The sequence below is a fragment of the Conger conger genome, chromosome 10 (genome assembly GCF_963514075.1).
Source record: "Conger conger chromosome 10, fConCon1.1, whole genome shotgun sequence".
NCBI lineage: Eukaryota > Metazoa > Chordata > Actinopteri > Anguilliformes > Congridae > Conger > Conger conger.
Window position 1 is genome coordinate 18,727,857 of NC_083769.1, and position 26,419 is coordinate 18,754,275.

General features: G+C 43.6%; 2 protein-coding genes across 5 annotated transcripts in view; both read right to left on the minus strand.

The window, feature by feature from the left end:
* Window positions 1–166: 166 nt before the first annotated feature.
* Window positions 167–18,894, minus strand: LOC133138767 (homeodomain-interacting protein kinase 1-like). 4 transcript variants are annotated; one of them, XM_061257789.1, is made up of 17 exons: window positions 18,656–18,894; window positions 18,171–18,254; window positions 16,715–17,442; window positions 15,528–15,901; window positions 12,433–12,556; window positions 11,815–11,934; window positions 11,186–11,272; window positions 10,430–10,611; window positions 9,437–9,587; window positions 8,754–8,958; window positions 7,781–7,899; window positions 7,357–7,511; window positions 6,872–7,051; window positions 6,235–6,420; window positions 5,664–5,857; window positions 5,040–5,170; window positions 167–4,332 (listed from the first exon to the last, which is right to left on the minus strand). In XM_061257789.1, exons 3-17 carry the CDS (start codon window positions 17,438–17,440, stop codon window positions 3,967–3,969), a joined length of 3,300 nt encoding a protein of 1,099 aa, XP_061113773.1. In that variant the 5' UTR covers window positions 17,441–17,442; window positions 18,171–18,254; window positions 18,656–18,894; the 3' UTR covers window positions 167–3,966. The 4 variants fall into 4 exon arrangements, with proteins under 4 accessions (XP_061113773.1, XP_061113775.1, XP_061113774.1 ...); XM_061257791.1 differs by having other exon boundaries at window positions 7,357–7,508; window positions 16,715–17,445; XM_061257790.1 differs by having other exon boundaries at window positions 5,664–5,854; window positions 16,715–17,445.
* A 2,060-nt stretch (window positions 18,895–20,954) lies between these two features.
* Window positions 20,955–26,419, minus strand: part of LOC133138547 (arf-GAP with coiled-coil, ANK repeat and PH domain-containing protein 3-like) — a 94,778-nt gene continuing 89,313 nt past the window's right edge. The window contains exon 25 of the mRNA XM_061257395.1: window positions 20,955–23,257. Coding sequence (XP_061113379.1) covers window positions 23,151–23,257 — 107 coding nt within the window. The 3' untranslated portion in view covers window positions 20,955–23,150. The remainder of the gene's footprint in view (window positions 23,258–26,419) is intronic.

A 26,419-nucleotide genomic window follows, 5' to 3' on the forward strand; every position in this document is an offset into this window, starting at 1 on the left:
AGATTGCCATCACAACATAGTAGTGCCAGAGCATGGTTATTTTATATTATAATATTCAAGGAGACAATCTTTAATGCTGTAAAATATCAGCAGACACATTAGGGATCAGTTGCATTTCATAGATCCATCAGGTCAAACACAAATAACTGCAGGACAGAGGCGTACAGTAGATCAACCAAAGGTTTATTTGTGGAAGTAATTTCATATGACTTCATAAATATCAAAACCCACAACAACGATATATTGTAAGTATCACTGAATGGAAGGAACTGACAAAAGCAGCAAGTGAAAACTTCAGGTCACACCAAGCAGTAGCACAGGTATGTCAAGGTGTTGATTTGTTTTGCACAGAGCACTTGAGCTCAGGTCACATCTTACATTCTACATGTAAAAACTCAAACTCAAAACTACACTTTAATCAGGAAACTATTTTCCATTTTAAATTGTAATGGATAACTGATGTGTTGACAGATTATATTATTTGACAGCACTAGGAAAAGTACTTCAGGGAATTACAAAATGCGTTGCGGATGGTAAAGAAAGCAAATGCTGGTAAATGGAGCGTTCAGTCAGGCTATGAACTCTGGGGGGAAATTACTGTACAAACCACACAGAAAAGGGCACAGTAATCAAAGGGATTTGCTGCCCACATGACCGTACTGAGGCCTGAAATGATCCTCCTACAACAACATCTTATCAGCCTCACACACACTCCACGTCTTCGTTGATCTTCAGACACACGCTCAGACAGACAATATGGCTCCTTTCTGAAGCTCTACCAAATTTAACAGAAGAAACAACATTCTGTATACTGTAGACATTGCTTTCTCAACATTCTGGTTAGGCTGTATTCTTTTTATGACATGACAAAACACCATCTCTGACCCCCATACTCTGCGCAGGGGGACACCACCAAAGAAAAAAAGGTTAACTTCGGTGCAAACCATTTTATTGGGTTTATGCTGACATCATCCTTTCCCTACAGTACAATAAAAAAACACATATGATATAGTTGACATTTAAGGATAAAATGCAAATGTAGTTTCCAACTTTTTTAAAGTAATAATACTCAAGAAAATAGTGTATTTAATATACAATCTTGTTTGAGCGGCCAAAACTGGCATTTACAGTGCTCCCAATTGTGCTCAATGGAACTGCAACTGTATAGATACACTGCATAATAAAATAAGAAATGGCAGGTAATTACACACTGTTCATACAGTTTATTATGCATAACATGTACAGTAATGCACCAATATCGACGATATGCAGTATCCAATGTCAGAAGAGAAATATGGTTTAAAAGAATTCCTTTAAGCATTAAAATATGGTTACATATTTACTTCAACCATTTTTTTAATTCTCACAAATAATAATGCACACCGTTATTGATACTTGCATGAGAAGTAATTTTTTCTGAATGTGAATTCTGTGTAAAGTTTCTTGTCACACCGTCAAGGGTTTGCATGAATTACTACTTCACTAAGGTTTTGTAAACCTTAAAAAAGGCCAATCCACATTCATCATAATCAGATATACACGCTAATAATGTGGTGGTTCTATGCAAAATAAGCCCACAGAGCAATTTACACAAAATGCGAATGCTCCGGATGCCCTAATATCCAAGTAATGCGTACATTTTCAGTGTGAACTACCCAGTCCAAGTCATATGTACACTCCACAGACTCCTATACACCTCCGGTCTCTGCATTGCCATTTCCACCCAAAACTCCAGCCAACAGGGAGATTATTTCATATCACATTTAAAGATGGTGAAAAGGGTTTTGTGTGGTCACCACAGAAATTTACTTTCTAGAGAATATTGGCATTGGTGATTGACTGTAATTCCTGAGTACATCCTGTTGCCAGCTGGGTTTGCGGTCTGTGATGTAAAAGCTGCAATGCGTTCTGTAAAAGTTCGACCTGCACTGCTTCACACTCACCTTGAATTACAACAATTCTTCCTTCAGACAAATCTCACTTTTAGCCAGGATAATTAAACTTTGTAAACAGTGGAATCAGCTTGCTGGGTACTGGGTTTGAACATGACGTTATTTGAAAAAGGAATTGTTACAAACTTTGAACCTGATCAATCCTCCATGCCCATTCAGTACATGATTTTTGGGTCTTGTTACATATATCGCTCATTGTCCCTCAAGTAGCGTGCTACTTCAGACGCTGGCCGTTAAGTAGGCAACCAATGTCTCCTGGGAGTCAATAGCACACTAAATAACACAAACATACCATCAGTTGTAGTGTACAGGCATAGTACACTATATCAGCACCCATGCAACATGTAATACCAAAGCCTGATTACATTTCTTTCAGAATGGAGGGAGGTATATTGCATATATTTGCAATATTGTAATTCAGGAGAGAGCGAGCTGAACATTAATTCTATATAAGCTCAGCACAAGCCCCTCACTACTAAAATCCAGCTACTAAACACAACCAGTCGAGGCAGCCCTAAAAATATTACTTAAACATTGGCTAGCACAGAATGACGCAAGAGCCATGTTCTAATTTGAAAATGATACTAGCTAAAATTTGTATCTCATTAATAAAATCACTAAAGGTTTCAACAGCTAAATGAACTATTATAGTGGTGGGAGATCAATCTTTAGCATGCAATTTCACACTTTTGCCATAAACACAATTTCATAGCGCTGTTCATGGTGTTCATATACTATATATGCGTGTGTCAAATGGAAGTGCCTGTGGCAAATATCAAATTCTACCAAATTTCAAATTTTGAGAATCATGGAAACATTTAAATGAAATGTTTTTTTGTTTTTTTTTCCCTCAACCTTCAACACTGTATTACCCCATTAACAATATGGTACATGCAATAGCATTTTACATGTGTCAGATTGGTATCATTCTTAAGTTCATAACTTTACAAACTCACTCTCAAATAAGGCTATTTATGCATGTAAAAGAACACATATTTTCATGTATCATTCATTACAGTTAATCCTTTTTACATTTTTATTTTGTGGTTCTTGCAAATCTATCAATTTTTTTTAATGCAATTTCATAGCAATGACATCCGTGAAAGATGTGGATTCCCTTCTTTTCCTGCTAATATCACCAACCATGTTTTATTTTGGTGATGGGTGCTTCGCTGGGAAAATGTGAGCTGGCTCAAACTGATGTTAATGCAGCCTTTTGTCCTTACAACAGACCATAACACACCAGTCCAAGAGGGAAAACTAGCAAATGAGAGAAAGTACGACACTAGGAATGTAAACGGGCCACACAGCCCCACAAAACAGCAGTCTGCATATGGGGCTGAATCCACTGCAACTGAATTGGTGGATGTCTGTTCAAAAAATATTTTTTTGGGCAAAAATGTCTTAGAACCATACAGGTAACATTCACGTGAGCCGATTCAGACAGGAGGGAAGAGGGAAGAGGGAAGTCGAACATTAGGGGAAAACTGGCAAAGTCTCTGCCACTACGCCGTCCACATATTCATTACTTCATAAAATGTTAGTGTGCTTCAGTTACTCGTTTCAGGAGTCAGGAGTCGCCCTTGCGTCACAAACAAGCACGTAGATACGGAACAGAACCACTGCATTTCTGCCGCAGATGAAAAACAACAGCAAGGTTTGTCAGTTATGCGTTATAAGATGTCTTTTTTTTTTTTTTTCTTCTTCTTCTTTTTTGTTTTTTTTTAAAACACCACAGTCTGGTCTAGGAGCCTTAAAATGCAATCGCGAAAACCAGTTAAAATAACTTGACACGGAATTCAACACCAACAATTTAAAAGTGACATTAAAAATGATGATGATGATGATGATATCGGTTCCCGGTTGGGAAATTAAAATAAAATAAAATAAAGAGTATTCCTAGTCCTTGCTTGTTTTGTTTGAAACAGATGCGTCTGGGCATCTCGTGCACGCGTCCAAGGTTTGGTCTCCGGCGGATGGGGGGGGGGGGGGGGTTGTTTCCCCTCCCTGCCCCTCATAGGTACGGGTGCTGGCTGAGCTTGCGCGGGCTGTAGTGGTAGCAGCCGCTGGACCGGCCGTAGGGCTGGGCGGGGAAGTGGTGCTGGTAGCGCATGCGGTCGGGCCCCGCCGGACGCAGGCCGCTGTCCGAGTGCAGGAGGCCCAGGGAGGAGTAGGCGGCCCTGCTGCCCGCGTGCTGGGAGGAGGAGGAGGTGTGGCTCAGGGCCTGGGAGGCGGGGTAGGAGTAGAGGTTGGGAGCGGAGCTGAAAAAGGACGAGGCCTCCTGCAGACGGTACGGGGCGGTGGAGGGGTGCGTGCGCTGATGCCGCAGGGGCCCGCCCCCTGATCGGTCTTTAGAGGCAGATGCCACTGAGGGCTGCACCTGGGGAGGACATCATTATGGGACCTTAGAGCCCATCCACACCAAGAACTATAACCGCAACCACGTGAGCATCCAATCATCAACCACACCACTCGGTAAATAGTCTCTCGGCTATGTCATCTGCCATTTTGCATGTAACGCCCTGTAAACTTGGTTGGATTTTGATTGCAAACATAGTTCGCCCTGAACGTTCGCCGTCTTGAACGCACCTCCGTTGGGCTTCAGCTTACCTTTCTGGTAATTAATATAATGGGTTAAAGGTATGTCTAAAACCTGCAGCTCTGTAACTCCAGGCGGATGTTTAACACAGGGCCTAAAGATGCAGCGTAAGTTAGCCATTTGGTATCAGCAGTTGAAGTCGTCAAATGGATACCTGGTTGATTGTTGTTGATTGTAATGTGACTTAGTGGGGCCACTTAAACATCCTTTTCTAAACTTCTGTATAGCTTCTTCACTGTAACCAGGACACGACCCTCTCGGTATTAATGACCATAATTAATCATCTGGCACAAAATAAAAGACTCCATCCATTTAAAATTTTGGACACATGCTGTTAACCCTTAAGAATGGAAAAAATACATTGAATAAATGAGCTAGGAGAACTGCAGTTCTACTAAGTTTGCAGCTACTACAGTAACAATGATAATGTGCTCCTAAGTGTGGATGAGGAACACCAAGTGGGCTCGGGGTCAGGGGTCAGGCCTTACCTGGCTGAGGTTGAGGGGCTGGGACGGGGTTTGCGCTGCATGGTGGTGCCGATCGCTATGGGACGACCCCGAGCTGCAGAGCTGTTGGACGGACCCCTTCTTAGGCAGAGCGTAGATGTTGGTCAGCTGCCCTGGAGGATCCAGCGGGAAAGACACTGTTCAAGGAGAGTTCCACACTCGTGGAGAGAGCCATTAAGCACTGTGACTCTGAAGCCACCTAAAGTGGCTTCCAGCGTCTGACGCCAGAGGAAAACTACAAAACCTACTGCAAGCATGTATTGATGCTCACAGCTGTAGTTGTGTGCCAGGCCAATGCAGCATGGCTTTAGCACCTCTGCTGAAGATGTTCACACTGAGCCTGACTACAGTATCCATGCTGAAGGTGTTCACACTGAGCCTGACTATAGTATCCATGCTGAAGGTGTTCACACTGAGGCTGACTATAGTATCCATGCTGAAGGTGTTCACACTGAGGCTGACTATAGTATCCATGCTGAAGGTGTTCACACTGAGCCTGACTATAGTATCCATGCTGAAGGTGTTCACACTGAGCCTGACTATAGTATCCATGCTGAAGGTGTTCACACTGAGGCTGACTATAGTATCCATGCTGAAGGCACTGACCTGTTGCCATGGGCTCAGAGCTCTCGCTGGGCTGGGTCTTCACGGAGGACATGATGGCGTCCAGGGCTTTGGGCGAGGCGGAGAGGCGGGAGCGTTTGGGGCTCGGGGGGCTGCTGGAGGAGGAGTCTGAGTCCTGCGAGTCGTGGATGGTCACGCAGCTGATGATGTTCCCCCGCGGCTCGACGCCACAGCTGCTGCATACAAAGACCGTCAGTCTCACCGCACTCACCGTAAAAATCCACCATTAACAGGAAAGTACTTTCTTGTTGATGTGTACAAACCGGTGCTTCGTGAATAGATTAACAACTTGAGCTTACTGTTCCATATGAAAGCATGCACTTTCCAAGACCCAGGCCTTTGATAAAACAACAGTCAGTGTTCATTTTGAGCTATTTACTCATTATCTGAAGGCTTTAGGAGGTAGGGGAGCCACGTTAACAAACTCCTGCCAAGCTGTAATCAAATTGGCTCCGTTTGTCAATACGATACTTCCTGCTCAGCACCAGTAAACGGAGATGTCTGCCTTGGTATTATTTTCACAACCCGGCTCAGGAGCAGGACGTGAGGTCACCTGGCGGGGGGGAACTTCCTGTCGTCCTCGTCCTCGGTGTCGCTGCGGATGGTGATGATGCTGACGGCGGGGCTGGGGGTGTCGGAGATGACGATTGGCTGAGACAGCTGGGCCTTGTAGGCGGGCGAGCTGAGCACTGGGCTCCGGTGGGCTGCGGAGGTGGCGGTGTGAAGCAGAGACAAATGCCTGTGGGAGAGCACAAACCATCCCAGCACATGACGCTTTCATCCAAAGTCAATTACAGCTAATAAGCAGGGGAAAATCCCATCCGGGAGCAATGTGGGGTAAGGCCCTTGCTCAAGGGCCCAACAGCTGAGTGGATTTTATCATAGCTACACCAGGGCATGAACCACCAACCTTCAGGGTCCCGGTCATGTACCTTAACCACTACGCTACAGGCTGCCCCATATTAAAACGTTTTGTTACGTTAGGGAAGGTATGCGTGTTAGTCAGTGGTCGATTCGTTGCGTGAACTAATTTCTCTGCTCAAATTAAGGTGAATGCCGAAAAATTTGAAAGAGAAATTAAAGATAGCTTTTTTCATAAGCACTGAAAATCGGCAGAAGAATGGCTGGAAAATGCTAATTCACTTCTGGGTTTCAGGACAACAAATAGCAGGGCTTCTGTGTGGCAGTACCTGGCTCTGCAGTCAGCGTGGCGGGTCTTGGCCTTCTTTCCCGATGTCGCCCCCTGCTGGGCTCTAGTGTACGCTACGCCCGCGTTGGCCATTTGGGAAGACGCCAGGGCGCTCTGGCTGGCCAGGGTGGAGGTCCGCTGGGTACCGCCGCTGTACTGCCCCCCCTGGCAGCCCCTGCCACTGCACAACACACTCACATTATGAACTCCTTCCACAAACATCTCAGAAAGGATTCAGATACAAGGGTTCGAAATGTACCTGCAACTGTACTTTTCAGGTTACTCAACTCTACCTACAAATCTGCCAACACCTGTTTATAGAAACATTCTTTGTAGGCATTTTGTATTTTTTCCATATCCCTGAATAGAGCTTGTGAAAAACTTGTCAAAAGCCAATATGAGTTCTGGTTAAAGGAACTAGAGCTGAGTGTTTAGTGCAGAGTTTGTGTCGTCTGTAGTTTTTAGTTCCAGTAATGTTCCACCCACCTCCAGCTGGGGAGCTGGGCGGAGCCGTCAGAGTGGAGGGCTCCCATGGCCGAATCGGTGACGATGGGCTGGGCGGGGTTGTGGATGGCCACGCCTGGTATCTGCTGCCAGGTGGAGGGTATGAGGATCTGCTGAGCACCTGCTGGCCAAGTCTGCTGAAGACACACACACACACACACACACACACACAGAGCATGAATTACCAACTCGGCCGAAGGCCATGTGATGGCGTAGCCAAACTCCCACACCTTTGTCACTGAGTGTGTGCAATATTCACGGAAAGCCCCAGAAAGCTCCCCTTGTGTGAAAAGGAAATGTACACCGTGAATCTGATCAGGTAAATATGGCTGACTTTCTCCACCTGATCTCCAGACTGTTATAGAGAGCTAGCATGTGAGGTGGGCATGGCTGTGGACGCTCCTACCTGTGTCAGCATACTGGGCTGGATCTGTACGGACTGGGAGGACTGGTTCTGCGAGACCACGGGCACAGAGCTGTCCATCCTCACTGGGTATCCAGAGTGCTTGCTGGAGGCCTGAAGTCCTACAGCAAACAGAGGAAATGAACAGGATCAGGCTGACTGGCCAACCAAACGTGCCATGAAAGGGTTAGTAGCATAAACAATTACCCGCATCACCAGCTCTGTATCATGACTGATATGAAAAGGCATACTAAACTAAAATCAAAACTAAACGAGAGAATGTAAATAGCAGGTTGCTGAAAACGAGTCAAAAGGGGTACCAATTATTTTTATTTTTTTTAAAAACTAACTATTAAATGAAAGCAGCGCATTTAATTACAGGGTGATGGCAAAGTAGTATTTCCATTTATAGCTCACTTTCACAGCTACAGCGTACACACACTAAGGCTAATAATTACACTTGGCTAATTTGAGCAGCAGTGCGATAGGAGATGATCATTCACCATTTGAGGCATCAGAAATATCAACTGAACGTTCAAAAGCTCAGAAGAACCACCCTTGCTACAGGTGATGAAAGTAACAACAAAAATGAAAGTGTGGCGGGATGTTTTGAATCTATACTTCGGCGATCAGGATCCTATTGCCTCTATAGGAATGAGACATGACCTCCTGACAGTTTAACAACTGACAGTTTGTTTACAATGGCATTTTTTTTACGTGACAATGACTTTCAATGGCCGATCCTGCCAAATAAATACTGTGCGACACAGTATGATGATCCGTGAGATAAACTTCTAGGGGTGCGACACTTTTTAGTTGAAAATGCATTATTTTTCGACACTTGTCGCAAGGATTAAGCAACAAACTATAAATCAGATTTACAACCACGACTGGTAATTGGAGGTCTAGGACATTGAGAAAAGCCTACTTCAAACGGGGCTGGTAACAGGTTAAAAGTGGCTAACAGGAAGCTCACCCTGGATGGTGGGCGGGCAGACGATGAGGGTCTGCTGGAAGGGCTCCGTCTGGGCGCACAGCTGGGGAGGGCGCACCGAGAGGGGGACGCTCTGCTGGGCGAGGCCGGGGATGTTGATGGTGGCCTGCTGGTACAGGGCCGGCTGGTAGCTGAGCAGTGGCACGTTGCTGCCATGGGAGAGCGACTGGCTGTCGCCCGTGGCAACCTATTCCATGGAACAGGAGAGAGACAGATGAATTGCCAAATGAATTGTCTTTTCCCTGAGGACTGTTACAAAACCTCATCAACTTCTGGAATAAAACATTTGTGAGGAACATTTGTTTTGCCTGAGGACTACTATATGACTTTAAACATACTAGCTTACAAACCATATGGCATGTATAGCTTATCTCTGCTTGTTTTGGTTGGGAAGTTATGGAGAAAAATTCTTTATATTGCTTATGTTGGCTTAAATACTTAAAGGAAAACACCAACATTTTGGGAAATCCAGATTTAGACAAGATGTTCGATTTCATTTTCATTGTTGTGCATCCACTAGCTCAACCAACGGAAGAGGAAAGAGGATAAGTTCAGCAGTTATAGTTCCAACTGTAACTGCACCGAAAACAAGGAGGAAAGTGGGATTTTTCTGCAGCCATTACGCGGCAAGACGGCACACCTAAGGCATGTCTAAGGCGTCTCACCTGGCCGTGCTGGTTGAGCTGGCTGCTGAAAGTGACCGTGAGGTTGGTGGCGGCGCTGGGCGTAGCATTGCTAGCGAAGAGGTTCTTCCCGTTCTCAAAAGCATCAACCCTCCGCTTGCAAACCTCCATGTTCTGGAAGCAGGACTTTACACTGCAAAGCAAGTTTACCTGTTATAAACCACATTGTTCCTTTAAGCACTGTTATTCCAAGTACCAGGTTTCTTAGTAGGCACACTTATCCATAGGTTTTAGCCGCACACAAGCTAATGATTAAAGCCGGAGAGGAAAAGTGATTAAATTAAGTACCTCATCTTAAAGGCACACACAAAACGTTTGCAAAGAGCAGTGACATAGGTTCTTTGAAAAGTCCCTCACCCTGCCCCGCCAGAGCCCAATTCCCTCTCCCCCTCCACCTCCTGTGCTGTGCTGTTAATATTTAGCAGCGGCATGCGATAATTATGCAAAAACATACATCATGTCACGTGGGAAATCATTTTACAAACAGCTCAGAAAAATAGCAGTTAGACCCTAAAATATGCGTACTTCTACCAAAATTCCACTTATTTTACATGGATCAGTATGGAACACACATCGAAAGCTCCAGGATGACACATATACATATATACACATATATATAAACATACATATATATACATATATATGCATATATACACATATATACATATATACACATATATACGCATATATATATAGACATGTACACATATATGTACATATATTCATATATACATGTGTACATATATACACATATATACACACACATATATATAAACATATACATATACATATATACACACACACACACACACATACATATATATACACACACACACACACATAGATAGATATACATATATATATATATATATATTGTGTGTGGCCCTTTAAGGATACACTAGCCGCACCTACTCGGAAAAACAATCCCGCAACACCGCGGACCAACAAGACGGGGCTGAGGCGGGCGGGGCTTACTGTGAGCTGTGTGGGAAGTGGAGCAGGTGAGCCATGGTCACAAACGGGTGGGTCAGGGTCTTCACGGGGGTGATGCGCTTGTCCGCATCCAGGGTCAGCATCCTCTTCAGCAGGTCAATGAACTCCCGCCGGTCCGCCTTCTCCGCCAGCATGTCCGTCCCCTCCAGGCTGGTCATGTTCACCTGCCGGGCGGGCAAACGTTCAAAGGCCGGGCCAGGGCTATACATTCCGCCATTTCATCGCAACAATATCCCGCTTCGCTTTTCACATGGCTGTGCACGCCCACGCAGGTTCGCTCCAGCATGGTAGGGTGCTACGTACATATAGCGCACTCCTCCAGCTGGAGCTCATGACCACGTCGCAGTGTCAGTGACAACCGCATACAACCATCATACACAAAGTCAAAGTCATGCAAAGTCACACAGGCAAAAGCTTGCAGAGCTAGTCTACCTTCATCAATACAAACGGCGACCATTTCAAATAGAAGAAATGGAAATGGAAACGGAAACATAACATAACACAAGGTAATGGTGAGAACAGGCCATTCAGCCCAGCAATGCTCACTTTTTCCCCTAAGTGTACTGACTGCCTAGTTTGCCTAAAAGCTAAATAGTATCCAACACCGTATCAAGCCTGGTCTTGAAAACACCCAGTGTTTCTGCCTCCACTACATGCACTGGCAAGCTATTCCACAGCAGAGCAGAGAAGGAGGCAAAGTCATCTGTCCAAAAATCCCACATGCGTTAAATTCGTTACCTGCATCATGTCCTCCAGGCAGTTGAAAATGTACTTCCGAGCTTCCTTAGACTTGATCCCCATCTCCGCTTCATGTTCTGACGGGGTCTAAAAGTGAGTATATGGAAACGGAATGCAGTCAGGAATCACAATATGGCTGCAGTTCAGAGTCATAGGCACTGGAAGAGCACGATATACTCAACAGAAGGCCAAGGGGCCCATATTGCCCAAGATCCTGTCAGGGCAGAAGAACAAACAGCAAACCCCTCAGCCTCCATAGTGAAGCACAGACCACCATTTCCCCTGTGAATGCTGCCGTTTCAAAGAAATTACATTGTCACACACTACAGACTTTGTGTCCAATCATGGGGCAGCCTATTGCCTATTGCCTAGTGGCTAACGTGCTTAACTGGGACCTGGAGGGTTGGTGTAGCCGCGATAAGATCCACACAGCTGCTGGGCCCTTGAGTAAGGCCCTTACCCCACATTTCTCCATGGGGGATTGGCCCCTGATTAGTCTACTCAACTGCAAGAGGCTTTGGACAGGAAGCATAAGCTGAATAACTAAGGTGACGTAAAGTGAGTTTGACTCAAGACACCCATGGACAGGTGACTCTCCAGGGCACTGCGGCTCCAGAGCGGGGACCCACCTTCAGCCTCCAGAGAGGGTAGCTGGAGGCAGGGCCTCGGTTGAAGAAATGGCTGGTCTTGGTTCCGGCGCTCAGAAGGTACTCAGCCGGCAGTCCTTGGGTCTGGGAGATGTAGCGGATCTAGAACAGCACAATGCACAGTCAGAGGTAGTCCGCCTACTCACAGAATGACTGACGCAGCTATCTACAGCCACATATGAAGTTACTTCAAGACAGGATCGATGTATGGTTTCATTAACCCCAGATAAAATGGACCCAATGACTTACATGGTCCAGATTCTAGAAGGTGCTGGAAGATGTGTGGACTCCATGCTGCATATTGAGGCGTGTTAACCTCATATACCTTTAGTTATCCGAGTAGCATATTCTGTCATAAAACACTATGTTTGTTTACTTATATCTCTTTGTGAAATATAATAGTTAAAAAAGAATAATTACTCAAGAATGTATGTGCGCGTGCATGTGGGTGCGTGCGTATTCATGTGAATGTGCGTGTGCAAGGCAAATATTTTCAAAATGTCCGCCCACGGGCTGTCAACACACCCGTGTACAGGCCTATCGCTGTGTAGCCTGCAGCCGGGGCAGCTGCAGCAGTGAGAGACATGCAGCTGCTCTGACCTGGTCGTACTCCGAGGCTCCCGGATACAGAGGCCAGCCCAGGAAGAGCTCGGCGATGACGCAGCCCAAAGACCACATGTCTATGGCCTCGCAGAAGGGCAGGCCCAGGATGATCTCTGGAGCCCTGCGCAAGCCGGCCGAAAGGAGGAGAGGGAGGGCGTGGAAAAGCAGCGTTAACAAATACAATTCTGACATTAATGAGACATCACTGTTAAGGCCCGGACACACCAAACCGACGGTCGGCGTCGGAGCCCCCGGAGCCATCGATGAGAGAGCTCTCACCGACGTCCGACGGCTCCGACGCCGATTCAACATGTTGAACACACCGGAAAGACACGGCCGACAGGGCGCCGCCGACAGGGCGCCACCGACGTCCGACGGCCGACCGTCGGTTTGGTGTGTCCGGGCCTTTAAGCCTATTCCATACTCTAGCACAGTGGTCCTCACTCCTGGTCCAGGAGAGCTGCAAGGTGCACTGGCGTTTGTTGTTACTTGCCACTTAAATGATCAATTAAAGCAGTTAATTACACAGTTAACATGCCTCACCCGATTTCTTGGGTCAGAACTGGTTGTTGATATTAAGGATATAAGGGTACCTGCAGTAATCGTGCACAAAGGCCTATTTTGATGCTTAATATCCTATTATTGAACATTAAAGTGTTCCCGAGACATTGTTTACACACAGTGTAACAGCTTTAAGTGCTTAAAGGCGAAAACACAAACCAGCAGAAGCTACGGCTCTCTAGGACCAGTAGTGAAGACCATTGTTCAAGCTAAATGTGCAGTTCAAATGTTGTAACGTAGCGTAAATATGCAATGCAATTTCAGAAGTTTCTGTCAGAGGTGCTAGATGTAAACGGGATGCAAATACTGTTCAAAAAGCAGCTACAAATTCAGTTATCCTTTGCTCTCCAGGGTTACTCACGCCAACCAGATTAGCCCAGACTGCCACCTTGTGGACAGGCAGTATATAACCTCAGACAGGGCTTAAAGTAGCCAGTAAGCGTATGGGATGCAAGTACAGAGCTTGTGTATGTACTCTGGGGCTGCATTCATGTTTGTGTTCCTTGTGTAGAGTATGTAACAGGCCTACAGCCGAAGCCCTCAGTGCACATATGCTTTGGTTCCTCCGCTGCTTCAAAACCAATCTCAATGCCATTTCACAGGTGGACTACAATCCCCATGGGCCTGCACAATATGGATTTTGCTATAAAGTGTTAATGTCCTGTGTAGTCACCTGTAATATACTCTTGAACCCATTTGTGCTTTATGCTTTCTTTTCCATTTTCCTTATTTTTGTAGGGTGCGGATAGCGTTTCCCTTTTTACTGCGCAATTACCTGGCTCTACGCACCAGTAGCAGAAACTCTTAAAAAGCACTCCATTTATTCTGCAGTTTTTCACATTGAATGAAGGAGTAAATACTAAATGTGCTCCATGGCTCCTGATTTCCAAAATAAAACTACTGCAGTGCTTCGAGTCTAAATAAGGACATGAAGTCCAGAGGCTTTAAATCCCAGGAAGCCTCCACCACTTCTGCAAGGAACCAGGAAGCAGGCGTGTGAAATGAGATTGACAGTAGTAATGTAATTTGCAGACCAAAAAATATCCCTCACTGCACCACATTGGGCACGGTGGGCACTTGCTGCACTGTGCTCTAGAAGACGCCGTCTTTCGGATGAGACCGAGGTCCTGACTCACCGTAGTCATTAAAGATCCCATGGCTCTTATCACAAAGAGTAGGAGCTCCCCAATATCCTGGCTAAATTCCCAACCTGGCTCTTTCAACCTGCCACCTAATCATCCCCTGATATAATTGGTTTTTAAATTGTTTGCGCTCTCTTCACTGATACCGGCACAAAATGGCTGCCGTTACATCTCCCAGGTGATAAGACAGCCAGTCAGCAGCAAGGCCTTGCAGCTTCCATGTTATTGAAAAAAACAAATCACGGGTGTCTCGGTGGCGCAGCCTGTAGAGCACTGACCGCATGCTCATTGCGAGCCGCGACGTCGGCGGTTCGAATCCGACCGTCCGACATTTGTCGCATGTCTTCCCCTCTCTCTCGCTCCCATTCTTCCTGTCTCTCTATACTATATACTGTCCAATAAAGCTGAAAAAGGCCTAAAAAATATCTTTAAAAAAAAACAAAAAAAAAAAAACAAATCACATGAGCACACACAAGCCTTACGACCTCAGTGCTGATTGGCTGTTGCATCAACACCCAAAAGATATTAGTGATGTTTTTTCCCCAAAAAACCTTTTGACATGGCCTCTGATGTTTGGTTGTTTTCCTACCGCTGCAGATAATGATTTAATAAATACAAAAAATAAAAAAAATAAAAAAATGCTGGTGGTAACTATTCTTAATAAGCTTAAAAGCAAACAATTTTGAATTTAAAGGTACAATAGGTAAGATTTTCATTTTTAAATATTGTTACAAAACCATTGTAAATCCCTTCTTATCACTGAAAAAGGCTCACTGACATGTTGACTCACCCTCTGCCTGTGTTTATGGTCCTTAAATTCGGGTTTCAACATATCCAGTTGACGGGCCGGCACTATACTAAAACATCTATAGCTGTACAATAATTCAAGCTCATTGGTTGAAAATTGGTTATAATTGCCACAGCCAATGGCGTATCAACTTCAGCGCATTCACAGAGAAGGGGTGGGATAAACAGTGTTGTGGTTTGAGTGTATTTGTAGCTGCAATTCTTCGCTTGACCTAATGTACCTTTAAAACAAATTCAAACCCTTTATCAGAACTACGGTTTTGTCCCTGGTGAACAAATCCCATTGAACAAAACACAACTCAATGTCAAAAACTGACTTGTTACAAAAAACTGTGCCACCATCAAGGATCCCCGGCACTCACCTGTAGTAGTGGGACTGCAGGTAGGTGGACCACACGGCACTCACCTGTAGTAGCGGGACTGCAGGTAGGTGGAGCACACAGCACTCACCTGTAGTAGTGGGACTGCAGGTAGGTGGAGCACACGGCACTCACCTGTAGTAGCGTGACTGCAGGTAGGTGGAGCACACGGCACTCACCTGTAGTAGTGGGACTGCAGGTAGGTGGAGCACACGGCACTCACCTGTAGTAGCGGGACTGCAGGTAGGTGGAGCACACGGCCTTGGAGACGTGGCTGGCTGAGCCGAAGTCGATGACCTTCACCCTGTAGGGCTGGCGGATGGGGTCCACCAGCATGATGTTCTCGGGCTTGAGGTCGGCGTGGATGAGGCCCAGGCTCTTCAGCTTCATCAGGGCGGTGGCCACCTGCTGCAGCACGGGCCGGATGCACTTGAGCAGCAGCGGGCTGAACTTGCTGTGCTTCAGGAAGTCGTACAGGTTCTGGCCCAGCATCTCGAACACCAGGCACGTGTGGTTCTTGTGCTGGAAGCACTCGTACGAGCGCACAAAGTTGAACTCGTCTGCGTTCTCCGCACTGAGCTGGTTCAGAATGCTCACCTGAGGGGTAGGGAGGCTAACGATTAGCATCACCACCCAGATTCAACTTAAACAAAAAATAAAATCATGAATTACAGGGTCCTCCTCAATGATTCGGACAAATACATATTTTGTCTTGATTTGGCTCGGAACTCCACAATTTTAGATTTGTAATCAAACTTAATTATGGTTAAACTTTGATTTCACCATGCAGAAATTATTGCACATTTTATACATAGCCCATTTCAGGATAAGCAATGCAATGAACAGGGGACAAATGTATGTACACAATATGTTAACAATGCATTCTCAAGTCATGGCAGCGCTCAAAAAATGCTCAAAAGCGACATCTGCTGTCCATCAAACAACACAACAAGCCTCCTTCCTATTGCTGCTTTGCAGGTCAGCTGTTAGAGATATAATCTCCAGAGCATGTGCACTTCAGCTTCGCCCAGTCACGCCCATTTCTGCTCATTCGCCTGCTGTCTAGTTTGAATGTGCACATGACTGTTTACTAAAGGAAGTGGAAATCTGATAGCCAAGATATATTGTTTTTTTTATCAAATTCCTAGAAAACGGGAAAAAAAGGTTTCCTCTTTGCTTCCTTCAAGCAGCGCCATTAAATTTCAAAGTAAATTTGTGGCTTTCCTTTTTCTGTCTGAATCCACATTTACTGTATTACGGTGATATTATTACTGATTTGAATTTACATTCAGGCCATTCAATATCCTATATGCCCAATGTTAGTATCTGGATATGCCCAATGTTAGTATCTGGATAGAACCTTCACACCACTCTCAAACAGTTGCAGTGGGCTGTTGACCGGCACCCTACCTCGATCTGCCCCTGGCGGGCGTAAGAGGGGTGGTTCTTCAGGATTTTGATGGCCACAATCTCGTTGGTGCCGCGCTTCCAGCACTTGGCCACCTGGCCGAAGGTTCCACGGCCCAGGAACTCCAGCACCTCGTAGCTGTTGGACATGGAGCACAGGATCTCGTGCTGCACCAGCTGGTAGTCGCCCTCGCTGTGCGAGTTGCTGCTCTTGGCGGTGGAGGCCGAGTGGGCGATGGACTGGGCGGTGGCCCCGCCCCCACCGCCCCGGTTGGAGGGCACGGGGGCGGAGAGTTCCTCCAGGATCTGGACGCTGTCGCTGCTCTCCACCTCCTCACGCTTGCGCTTCAGGCCGCTCTGCTTCCCGTAAAGGTCCTGCTTCGGGGAGGGGTCGTTGACCCGGCAGCTGGACGAAGAGGAGGAGGACGACGAAGAAGAGGAGGAGGGCCCCGGCAGGCTCCCGGTGCTGTCTGCAGCACGCACCACCACATGACCCCTGGAACCCCCCGCCGGACGGAAATTCAAATTGGCGGAGCCATAGGCCGGGTTGAAGCCAGAGGCCGTGGAGGGAGCAGCGTTTCCCTGAGTGGGGCAGGGCAGGAAGTATTTTCTATCGGCCGACTGGTTCGTCACATCCCACATGCAGCTCTCCACCTTTACCTTCTTCACGCGGCAAAAAGCGCTGGAGGACACCGATGGGGAGGAAAACGGGTGACGCTGGGAGGCCATACCTACTTGGAGGAAAAAGCCGATGTGATGTCAACGAACAGGGGCATGAGCAGTGCTCATGAATCATTGACAATACATGCATTTACAAAATATTAAACCATTATTTACAGGATTGACTAGAATTTAAGCCAGCATTTAACCGTCCATTATTTGTTGGCAGAAAATAAGTATCTAGACTGTTGCATTCCAATGCAATGACGTCTATGACTAGCAATAGTGGCTAATATAAATGGTTGCGTCCTTCGCGGGGGAGTTTCAAAATGAATGGAAATCACACTTAATATAATACATGTTACAAACCGGAAACGTCTACAGACGTTCAGTAGCTACGACAAACGGCACAACTTCGAATAAATTAACTTGTATACATATTTGTTATCGGGTGTACGTTAAATCAAAGAAAATTGTTCGTTGTAAAACTCGGTTATCGGTGAAGAATGGAATCGTCAGGTGAAAAAAAACAAAAAAAACACCAACATTCTTACAAAACCGTAAAATTCGAGACAGTGAGATTGTGTCTATACGTTTTCAAACAAGCGGATTGCAATTTTACCTGGTTAGCTGGCAAGGTTACAGAACAAGGCATTATTTAAACAACAGAGGATATGGGAGCATCGATACAGGAGAAAATGGTTCCCACCGCTCGCTAGCCTAGCCAAGTCAAACTAGCTAGCTATAGTTTACAGCTACATCTCGGTAGCCAACTAGCTACTGTGTTACTACTACTTACCAACTTAATTTTCTAGCGTCAACTCCAGGATGACGCTGTGCTGTATTCTGCAATTGACACCTTTTCACCAAAATACATCATGCCCTGAAAAGTATGGAAATAACACTTAGCCAGCTACGTTAAATTCATTAGAATGAAATGAGCAGACAAATCAACAATCCACATCTAGCTAGCTACAGAATAGAAAGCGTCGAAATCCACAGCTAACTAGCTAGCTCGGTTTACAATAAAGTAAGAGATGCAAAGCTAACATTATATATATTTAAAACCCAGCAAACATCTATTTTAGAGTAATATCAGAAAGGTACCAGCCAAACAGGGAGATGACATGCCCGTCATCTATCTAGTCTCAATTTGTAAGCAGTTCTTCTAAGTATCGCTAGCTAGCTACATAACATTAGCGCAAGCTAAAGACAGGCAGTTCATGACTGTGGGTAGCTAGCTAGGCTAGCTCGCTAACATTTTCTCCCAGCCCTTTAACTTACCCAAGCTCGGTTTAACCTCGAAGATGTGTTCTTCTGTAATCGGGTGTCACAACTATACGATTATTTCTCTCACGACACATTTACCAAAAGAAAGTGCGACATGATCTGAGCCTCAGTGAGTCACACAAGCAAACAGCTAAATTACATAGCTGTTTATTCATCAAAACTGTTTGGTACCGACCCAGAAATAAACACAGATAGCGAAAGCTATTCCAGTAATCGACATCTCCACAGGAAGAGCCCACATCCCTAAGGGAGGCGCAAGTCGTATTTCCGGTACCGTAAAAGTAAGAAAATACGCACAGCTGGCTTTTAAAAGAATTAGCTAGAAGGATTATTGAATTCAACTCGTCTATGATTCAACTTCGTTGCTACATGTCAACAATAATTTAATTTGAGAAATTCAGGTATTCCCTAACCAAATTATCGCTTATTTATTGCTCGAGTAAAGAATGCTTAATACCGTCTATTTATAAATGAATAAAGAATCGATAAAAAATAAAATGACCGTGTTGACATTTACTCAAACATCAATATGAGAGGTCAATGCGAACACAATGCAGCAGTTAAAATTAAGCCTTGATCATATATACCACGTATATATATATACCATTCGCCACTCAGCATAACATGAAACTACTGGCTGAAAATAAACAGAGATAATATGAGGTAAAACAAAGATATACATGATTAGACTCGAGAATACGATGAATAAGTAACAAAGCTAGAGAACAAGAAATATTAGTGACAAGTGAAATTCCAGCGTCAGAATTCAAAGGCCCAGTTCGATAAGAGTCTGAATTGAAACAGTGGCTCCACCGTGTGGCGTTGGCAGGGAAAGCCATGTTTAATTTCAGGGCGAGTCAACCTCCATTGGACCTTCAACTTGTATAGCCACTGGATATGGATTTATTCAGTGTGCTGATAATTTTTCATTGTGAAAATTCTGTTTAACAAATATACATTCACTGATTCCAAGCAGATAAAAAACGCCTTTACTGATGAGTGACTGACGTTGAAAGACAGGAAGATTTATGTTTGATTAGTATCAAAACAGATATATGTGCTGTGGAAATGCAATGCCGATAAATGTTGTGGGAATACAATGTAGTACTATCTACATAAACAACTATACAGATGAACACATGCACAAAAAGTGACCTCTACTATATTAAGAATATGTCTGAATCCCGTGGGGAAAAAAAATCGAGACACAGCCGTATTAATACAATCCTTTTTTTAAATAAACCAGTGCATATCTTCAGGAAAGAGTCTGGCTCAAGTACAATCATCCGTTGACACATATTTTACAGATATCTTAATTTGGCTCTCTGTAATGTGAACAAAAGTTGACCCAGGTCCACATCTACGACAGCAGTGGTCCCTGATTTGTGGTAGTACACAGTACGTGTGAATTCTCGGTTGTAATACCACTAGGGGGCACTGTTCATTTTTTCAACCAATATTATCAAGGCACCCGTTAAATCAAATGGGAAATAATTAAGTTGCATGATAGAAAATAAATAAATAATCAAATGACAGCTTAGACTAATATGGCAATTAACCATACCTCCATCCATTAAATCTTCAGCACCTACACCCCAGACAGACCTCTCCACTCTGCAACTTTGCTAGCTGACTAGCTATTCCCTGCCAGTTTCTCCTCCCAGCTGTGGCGCCTGTCTGCACTGGCTGGCCAATGATAAAAGTTGTCACAGTCGTCAAGACAGCAGAATGAATGTCCGTTTTCAGACACAGACCATAACCTCTTCAGACCGCATTATCCTCCTGTCCCCATCACCTTAGCTCTGGTTGAGGCTATGGTATTTTCTATGGTTTCAATGGGAATCAGTGTGTATTTTGGTTTGCCTGTGAATCTACAATTAAATCCTGATGAACTACAAATGGGTGAGTTGCATTTTTATTTGCTTTTTTCCGTATTCAATAACTAATGTACCTGTACCTGAATATCTTGAATTGTGTGGCCTGTGGATAGTGGTGGCTTAAATGACTGCCAAGCTCTGTTAGCTATGAATTTTAATGGCTATGAACAGGTAACATTGCTGAAACTTCAGTTCAGTAAAATGTGGAAAATACATTTTAATTATTAATATGACCTGTGCTGTAAACCAGTTGACCAGCTATTAGATTGGACTCATCTTTAGACTAATCCCATCTCCTTGTCAAAAATATATTACTATGACCATACATGTAAAGCTGCTCTACTGTCAACATATTAGTACTACACATCAGAATATTGAGAGGCATGTAGAAACATAAAAAAACATAACAAGCAAAATTTCTAATTAAAACCATTATTTATTTTCATTCCATAAAGGCTTAGTCAATGGCCTCAACATATTACAAAACACCGTCCATTTCAGATATATTAGCATTTTGCATCTAAAATGTTTATGTACATTTCACTTTATAATATAGATACTTTTAGCGCATCTTTACACTGAAGTTACAGACAATTTAAGACTACACCAGCATAGTCATTGCATAAAATAATGTCTTTCATGTACAATTTAATGTAAAAAACCCAACAACAAATACATGCAATGTAATGGAATCCTATGCTATCCTTATGTTTGAAATGATAAAGAAATCTTGATTGACTCCAAGAAAGGAAACTTGATTGACTACAAGAAAGGAAACTTGATTGACTACATGTTCTCCTGTATTGTATAGAAATGGATAAAGTCATGACCATACAGTGGTTGTATTTTCTATTATGAAAATCACTGACTGTATAGTTTGACGTGTGTTAGAGAAGACAGTCTAAACAAAAACAGTGAAAAAGAACTTAGGAGATTTTCAATGTACTAACATAAGACAGAATCAGAAGTTGAGTTCTGAAGTCATAGCTGGTACTACTGGAACAGCCTTGACCCAAGTTAGTCAACCTGGTCTTGGACGGACAGCATGGATCATTTACTGTTGAGCTGTGAGACTGCAGATCAATCTGCAGCATTACACACAGTACAATAATAGAATAACTGCGAACATGCATTTAAGACATAGACTAAAACCATCGGCATGAACGAAAGACCTTCAACGTACTGCATTTCTTCATTAGTGCATTGCTGTACGCTGTTCACTGTCCCTTCAAAAATACTCCTGTGAGAGGTTAACATAGATATATGACAGAATCAATGCAGTGGTTATTTTGTTCAGACTGACCTATGAAATATCTGCTATTCAGGGGACACCAGACCAGCTCAGGAGTTAGCTGGAGAGGGTTAACTGGGTCAAAAATTTTCAAAAGCAAAAACTGGCTAAAAATAAATAAAACGAATTGGAGCAAGTAAAGTAAGAGGAAGAGACCTGTCTTTCCCCATGAAGCTTGCACGGAATCACTCTAGGCAAACATCTGCAAGCAATGTAAAAAAAATGTAACGAATGAGAGAATCTCCCCTGTAATCTGACATTTTAAGCAATAAACCAACACCTCCTATAAACCATTAAGGACAAATAATGAACAATTAAGAGCTTATTATTATTTAGGGGTTGAAACAGTGGTTGGAATTTAAACCAGTATGAACAGGTGCCCCCGAGGACTGAGGATCCATGGTATAGAGGATACCACTCAGAAAAAACATACCTAACAAAATATTTTTTAAATATATGCCAAAATATGAATAATTGGCACGGAAATATGCAATGCACCTTTCATATACTGTAAATATAAGAAACATATATGAGGAATAATCAACATATATTTGCCATATACTTGGTAAATACAGCAATATATTTGAAATATATAGCAATCATAGTTTTTTCTGATGTGGGTGTTTGTCAACAGTGGTATAAACATCATAAGGCATCTACAATACTGAGCACAAATACAACATATTCAGAATTAGATTGTCTGTCTAAACCACATGAAGGCAGCCAAATCCCAAACATAATCTGTAGGCAGGTAAGGAGAGGGTAAGCACCTCAAAAATACAGCTAAGTGATGTTGGAACTCAATGCTGGATTTCAGAGATTTCTGAAACAACGGGGGAGAAGAGATAAGTGCAAATTCCAAATTAAAATAAATATGGTTATGAAATCAAACACAGGTATGGACCTATTTCACATAAATTATATATGGGCTCAGTCAGTCAGTTCTAAATTGATCATGTATGTTTATGTATATGCTCTCACAAAATTACACATTAATTAATTCAGCATGTCTTTATGAGCTAGTATTTGTTTTGTATAATTGAACTATATTTAAAATATGCATGGTCCCATATGATTTGTGGGATGACAGAATACTTGGAGTTCATTCAGCACATGTCCTAGGAATTGGGCACCCTAAAATATGGCAGAGTGGATATGTGAATAAGTGCAGAAATGGCATCACAGTGCGTAATGACACAGGACTTCACTGGACCAGGGAATTTGAGGAGCAGATGGAGGAGAGGGTTCTCTGTGATCAGGAGCAGGGCTCTACCAGCAGAGCAGGGGGGGGCAGGGAGGCAGGGCTCTGGTCTGCAGGAGGCTACCTGAAGGAGTGGCGGAAATGCACGCTCCTTCGTTTCAGCTTCTCGGGGTTGTGCGACGCCATGTGTGAAAACTCCCGAAAGATGTCGAGATACGTTGTGTCACCTGGAAGCAGAACAGGAGGTAGGACCTTTACAAACACACCGCACTGTTCTTATCATCTTACATTTTGGCAAAATGTATGCAAATATGCTTTTCTAAAACTCTTTTTCTTTTCTATTTGTATCTGAAATGTCCCATTAAATTCACCAGTCACACAGGGCTCCACTAATGAACAAGGAATGTCAAGTTGCTGCTTCTTTTGTCGGAGGAAGAGACTTCAAGCAGACAAACAGGCTGTAGGTACCTGACTGACCAGCAGGTGTCTGGGCATTGAGACATGGTTAATTGAATCCCTCCCACCCTGGGTGATACTATGGCCAATTATGCATCATTCTATGGAGCTGCTGACAACAGTCAAAACAGGATATCAGACACTGAGACCCATCCATACAGGGGACCAGTGTTTTCACATTTTAACCCAATCCTTTTATCGAGTCTGGAAGGTGCGCTTGCAATAGCAGACCAGCTCATTGCTGCAATATCATCATGTAATTTGGGAGAGCACAGGCAGACACATGCTGTCCTCCTACTCTTTAAGCTCTACACTCTGCACTGCACAGCTGCCACAGACAGACTGCAAGGACAAACAACCTGAGGAGTGGCTCATACGGGGTGACTGAAACTGTTTCCCCAAGCAACACTATAGCCTCTAAGTGGATAGTGGTCTTCTGCTGCTAAAAGTCTAAAAATACTTAATAAAGTGCTCACTGAGCGTATATGCTCAATAACAGTATACATTTTGAAGAATTATTGATTAGATTTAAGGACCCTTGTCACACTGCCCTGGTTCCTCCAGACAGAAAACCAGATGCGTCTGATTTGTAAGACTACTTACAAATCCACAGAAAAGAAGGGAGAGAAGAATCAGAAGCTCCTATTGTTAATCACCTATTGAGGTGTGTGCATTGTCCTAATAATTTTGGATTGTTTTCTGCTGCAGCTCTCTGGCAGTGTGTAGCATGTTGAAACCGCCGTGGAATAAAGCGTATGGTATTTAAAAACACCAAATGCTGGAAAAAAAATGCACCAAATTTCCCCTCTGCTGGAACCCCTCATTCCATCACAGTAGTTTTTCATGAGGAAGCATTTCAGGAGAGTGAGGAAAGCCATTAGCACCATATACCCACGCAGTCATGCCCAAATGCATTGAATAAAGAGAGGACAAACAATGCATTCAGCGTATTTCAGTGCCAAACACGTACCTCCTGTTTTGCTGAGGGGGTATGAATGTCAATTACATTGCAAAGCCTCTTCTACTGTCTGCCTTCTACCAGTATGTTCTAAAGTTGTCCAAATCAAAGTTTCTTCAGAACCAGAAGTCCATATTGGAATATCTTAAAGTAAAATATTTGGTTTATGTATATCATAGTATGTTATGCAATATGCTCTGTTATGGATTTGGATGGATTTCATACAGTATGTCTGTAGTCATACTGAAGCCCCACACTATAAGAAAGTGACTTATTTTTAACCTGGAGTTTGCCTGCACCTATTAGTCAGATTTTACTGGAAGAGAGCAAACCTTAACTTTGCAAGAACAAAAGAGAGATAGTTATGCACTACGAATACTAGCCATGAACATTACATATTTAATAAGCAGAGCTGTGGTGGGTAAGTACTTTAAATCCTTTATACATTTGAAAAGGCTACCCTTTGATAAGTCTCAACTGCCTTCATTGCATCAGTAATGTGTACATTGAAGGAAATATCCCATAAACCCATGGGAAACCTCAGGGGAACCTCATCCAATCCCACCCAACCTTAAATCTACACCACCCAACCCTGAGGTTAATGCTGTTAGCCCTACTGGCGGAATCAGAATGTTAAACCAACAGTCACACAGACAGAAGAGAAACACAGACTGGAAGCAGAAGCCAAGAGCTGGTTAAGAGTTCATTCACATAGTTTTATTTTCACTTTTTCCAGTGGTTCAAAAGACAACCAGAAAAGAAAAAACACATGAAATTCAAAAATACATAGACAGAAGGAGTGTGGGTTATACAGAGATATCAGAGACAGAGGCCATTCTCCACCAGGGTTGAGAGAGATCGGTTAGGCCGTGGTGAGAATAATGAGAGATTGAGAGCTGTGTTTGGAAAGGAGGCAGTGGAGGTGTTAGAAAGCATCAGAGTATTTACAGCACAGTTGTTAAGAAGAGTTTTCTGCACCCACGGTGAAGCACTCACCAAACACACAACACTTACCACTTCAGCTGGCACGGTGTTAAAAACACCAATATGGCACTCAAGGCCATGCCTATCCTCAATACAGTCCTGGCTTACATGATTTTATAAATAACATTTTATTCTCCCTTTCCCTATCTTTCCTTTAATGAAATATTTTGTTCATTTATTTGTTATTGTTACTATATTGGCTGGGAATAAAGTTGCATTTTCACTTAAATATTCCCCATTTAGTTTTTGTTGAAAATGCTTCCATTGTTTCCTGTACATAATAAGGCAAACAGGAAATGGTCACGTGGAACAATAAGCTGCTGTCCTTTCCCCCACCACCATTCACATTTAATTTCTGAACCACAACAAAATGGCTTTTCAGTCCAACAAATTAATCTACAGACTGGCCTAATTTCCAACAATTGGACCCAACAGCTCCTTTCAAAATGGTGGAACCATGGTGAGATGAACATAGAGCCAGAAACAGTAGAGTCCATTCATTCATGCTACTTGGGTTTCTGCATACACCATGAAGCAATACCACCATTAAGAGGAGTCCTTCTTGGCAGAAAGGAAACTGCATTGATGCACAGCAAAGCCCTGAAGCGAATCGGCCATTTTAAAGTGAAAAGCCTTCAAAACGTATAGGAGAACACAACCCAATAAATACACTGGGCTCTGTTTCAATTAGATTAAATCCATCTCAAATTCATTTAATTCTTTCCTAGTTACATCCTCCCTGATTCTGCTGTTAAATAATTGGTTTCATTTACTACCTGCTGGGTTGTGGGTTATGCAAGACTGCTTCAATGTGTTGCTTAAAATAAAGGATGAAGTGAATTGGGTTTGGATAGAGTCCTTACATAAGTAGAGTCTGTAATGCTGAGAACACAGCATCTAAATACAGTGCACATGGGCCTGTATCCAAACAGTGACCTAACTCTACAATTATCTATGTGGCAGAGATTCATTTATTTAACAGATTAATATT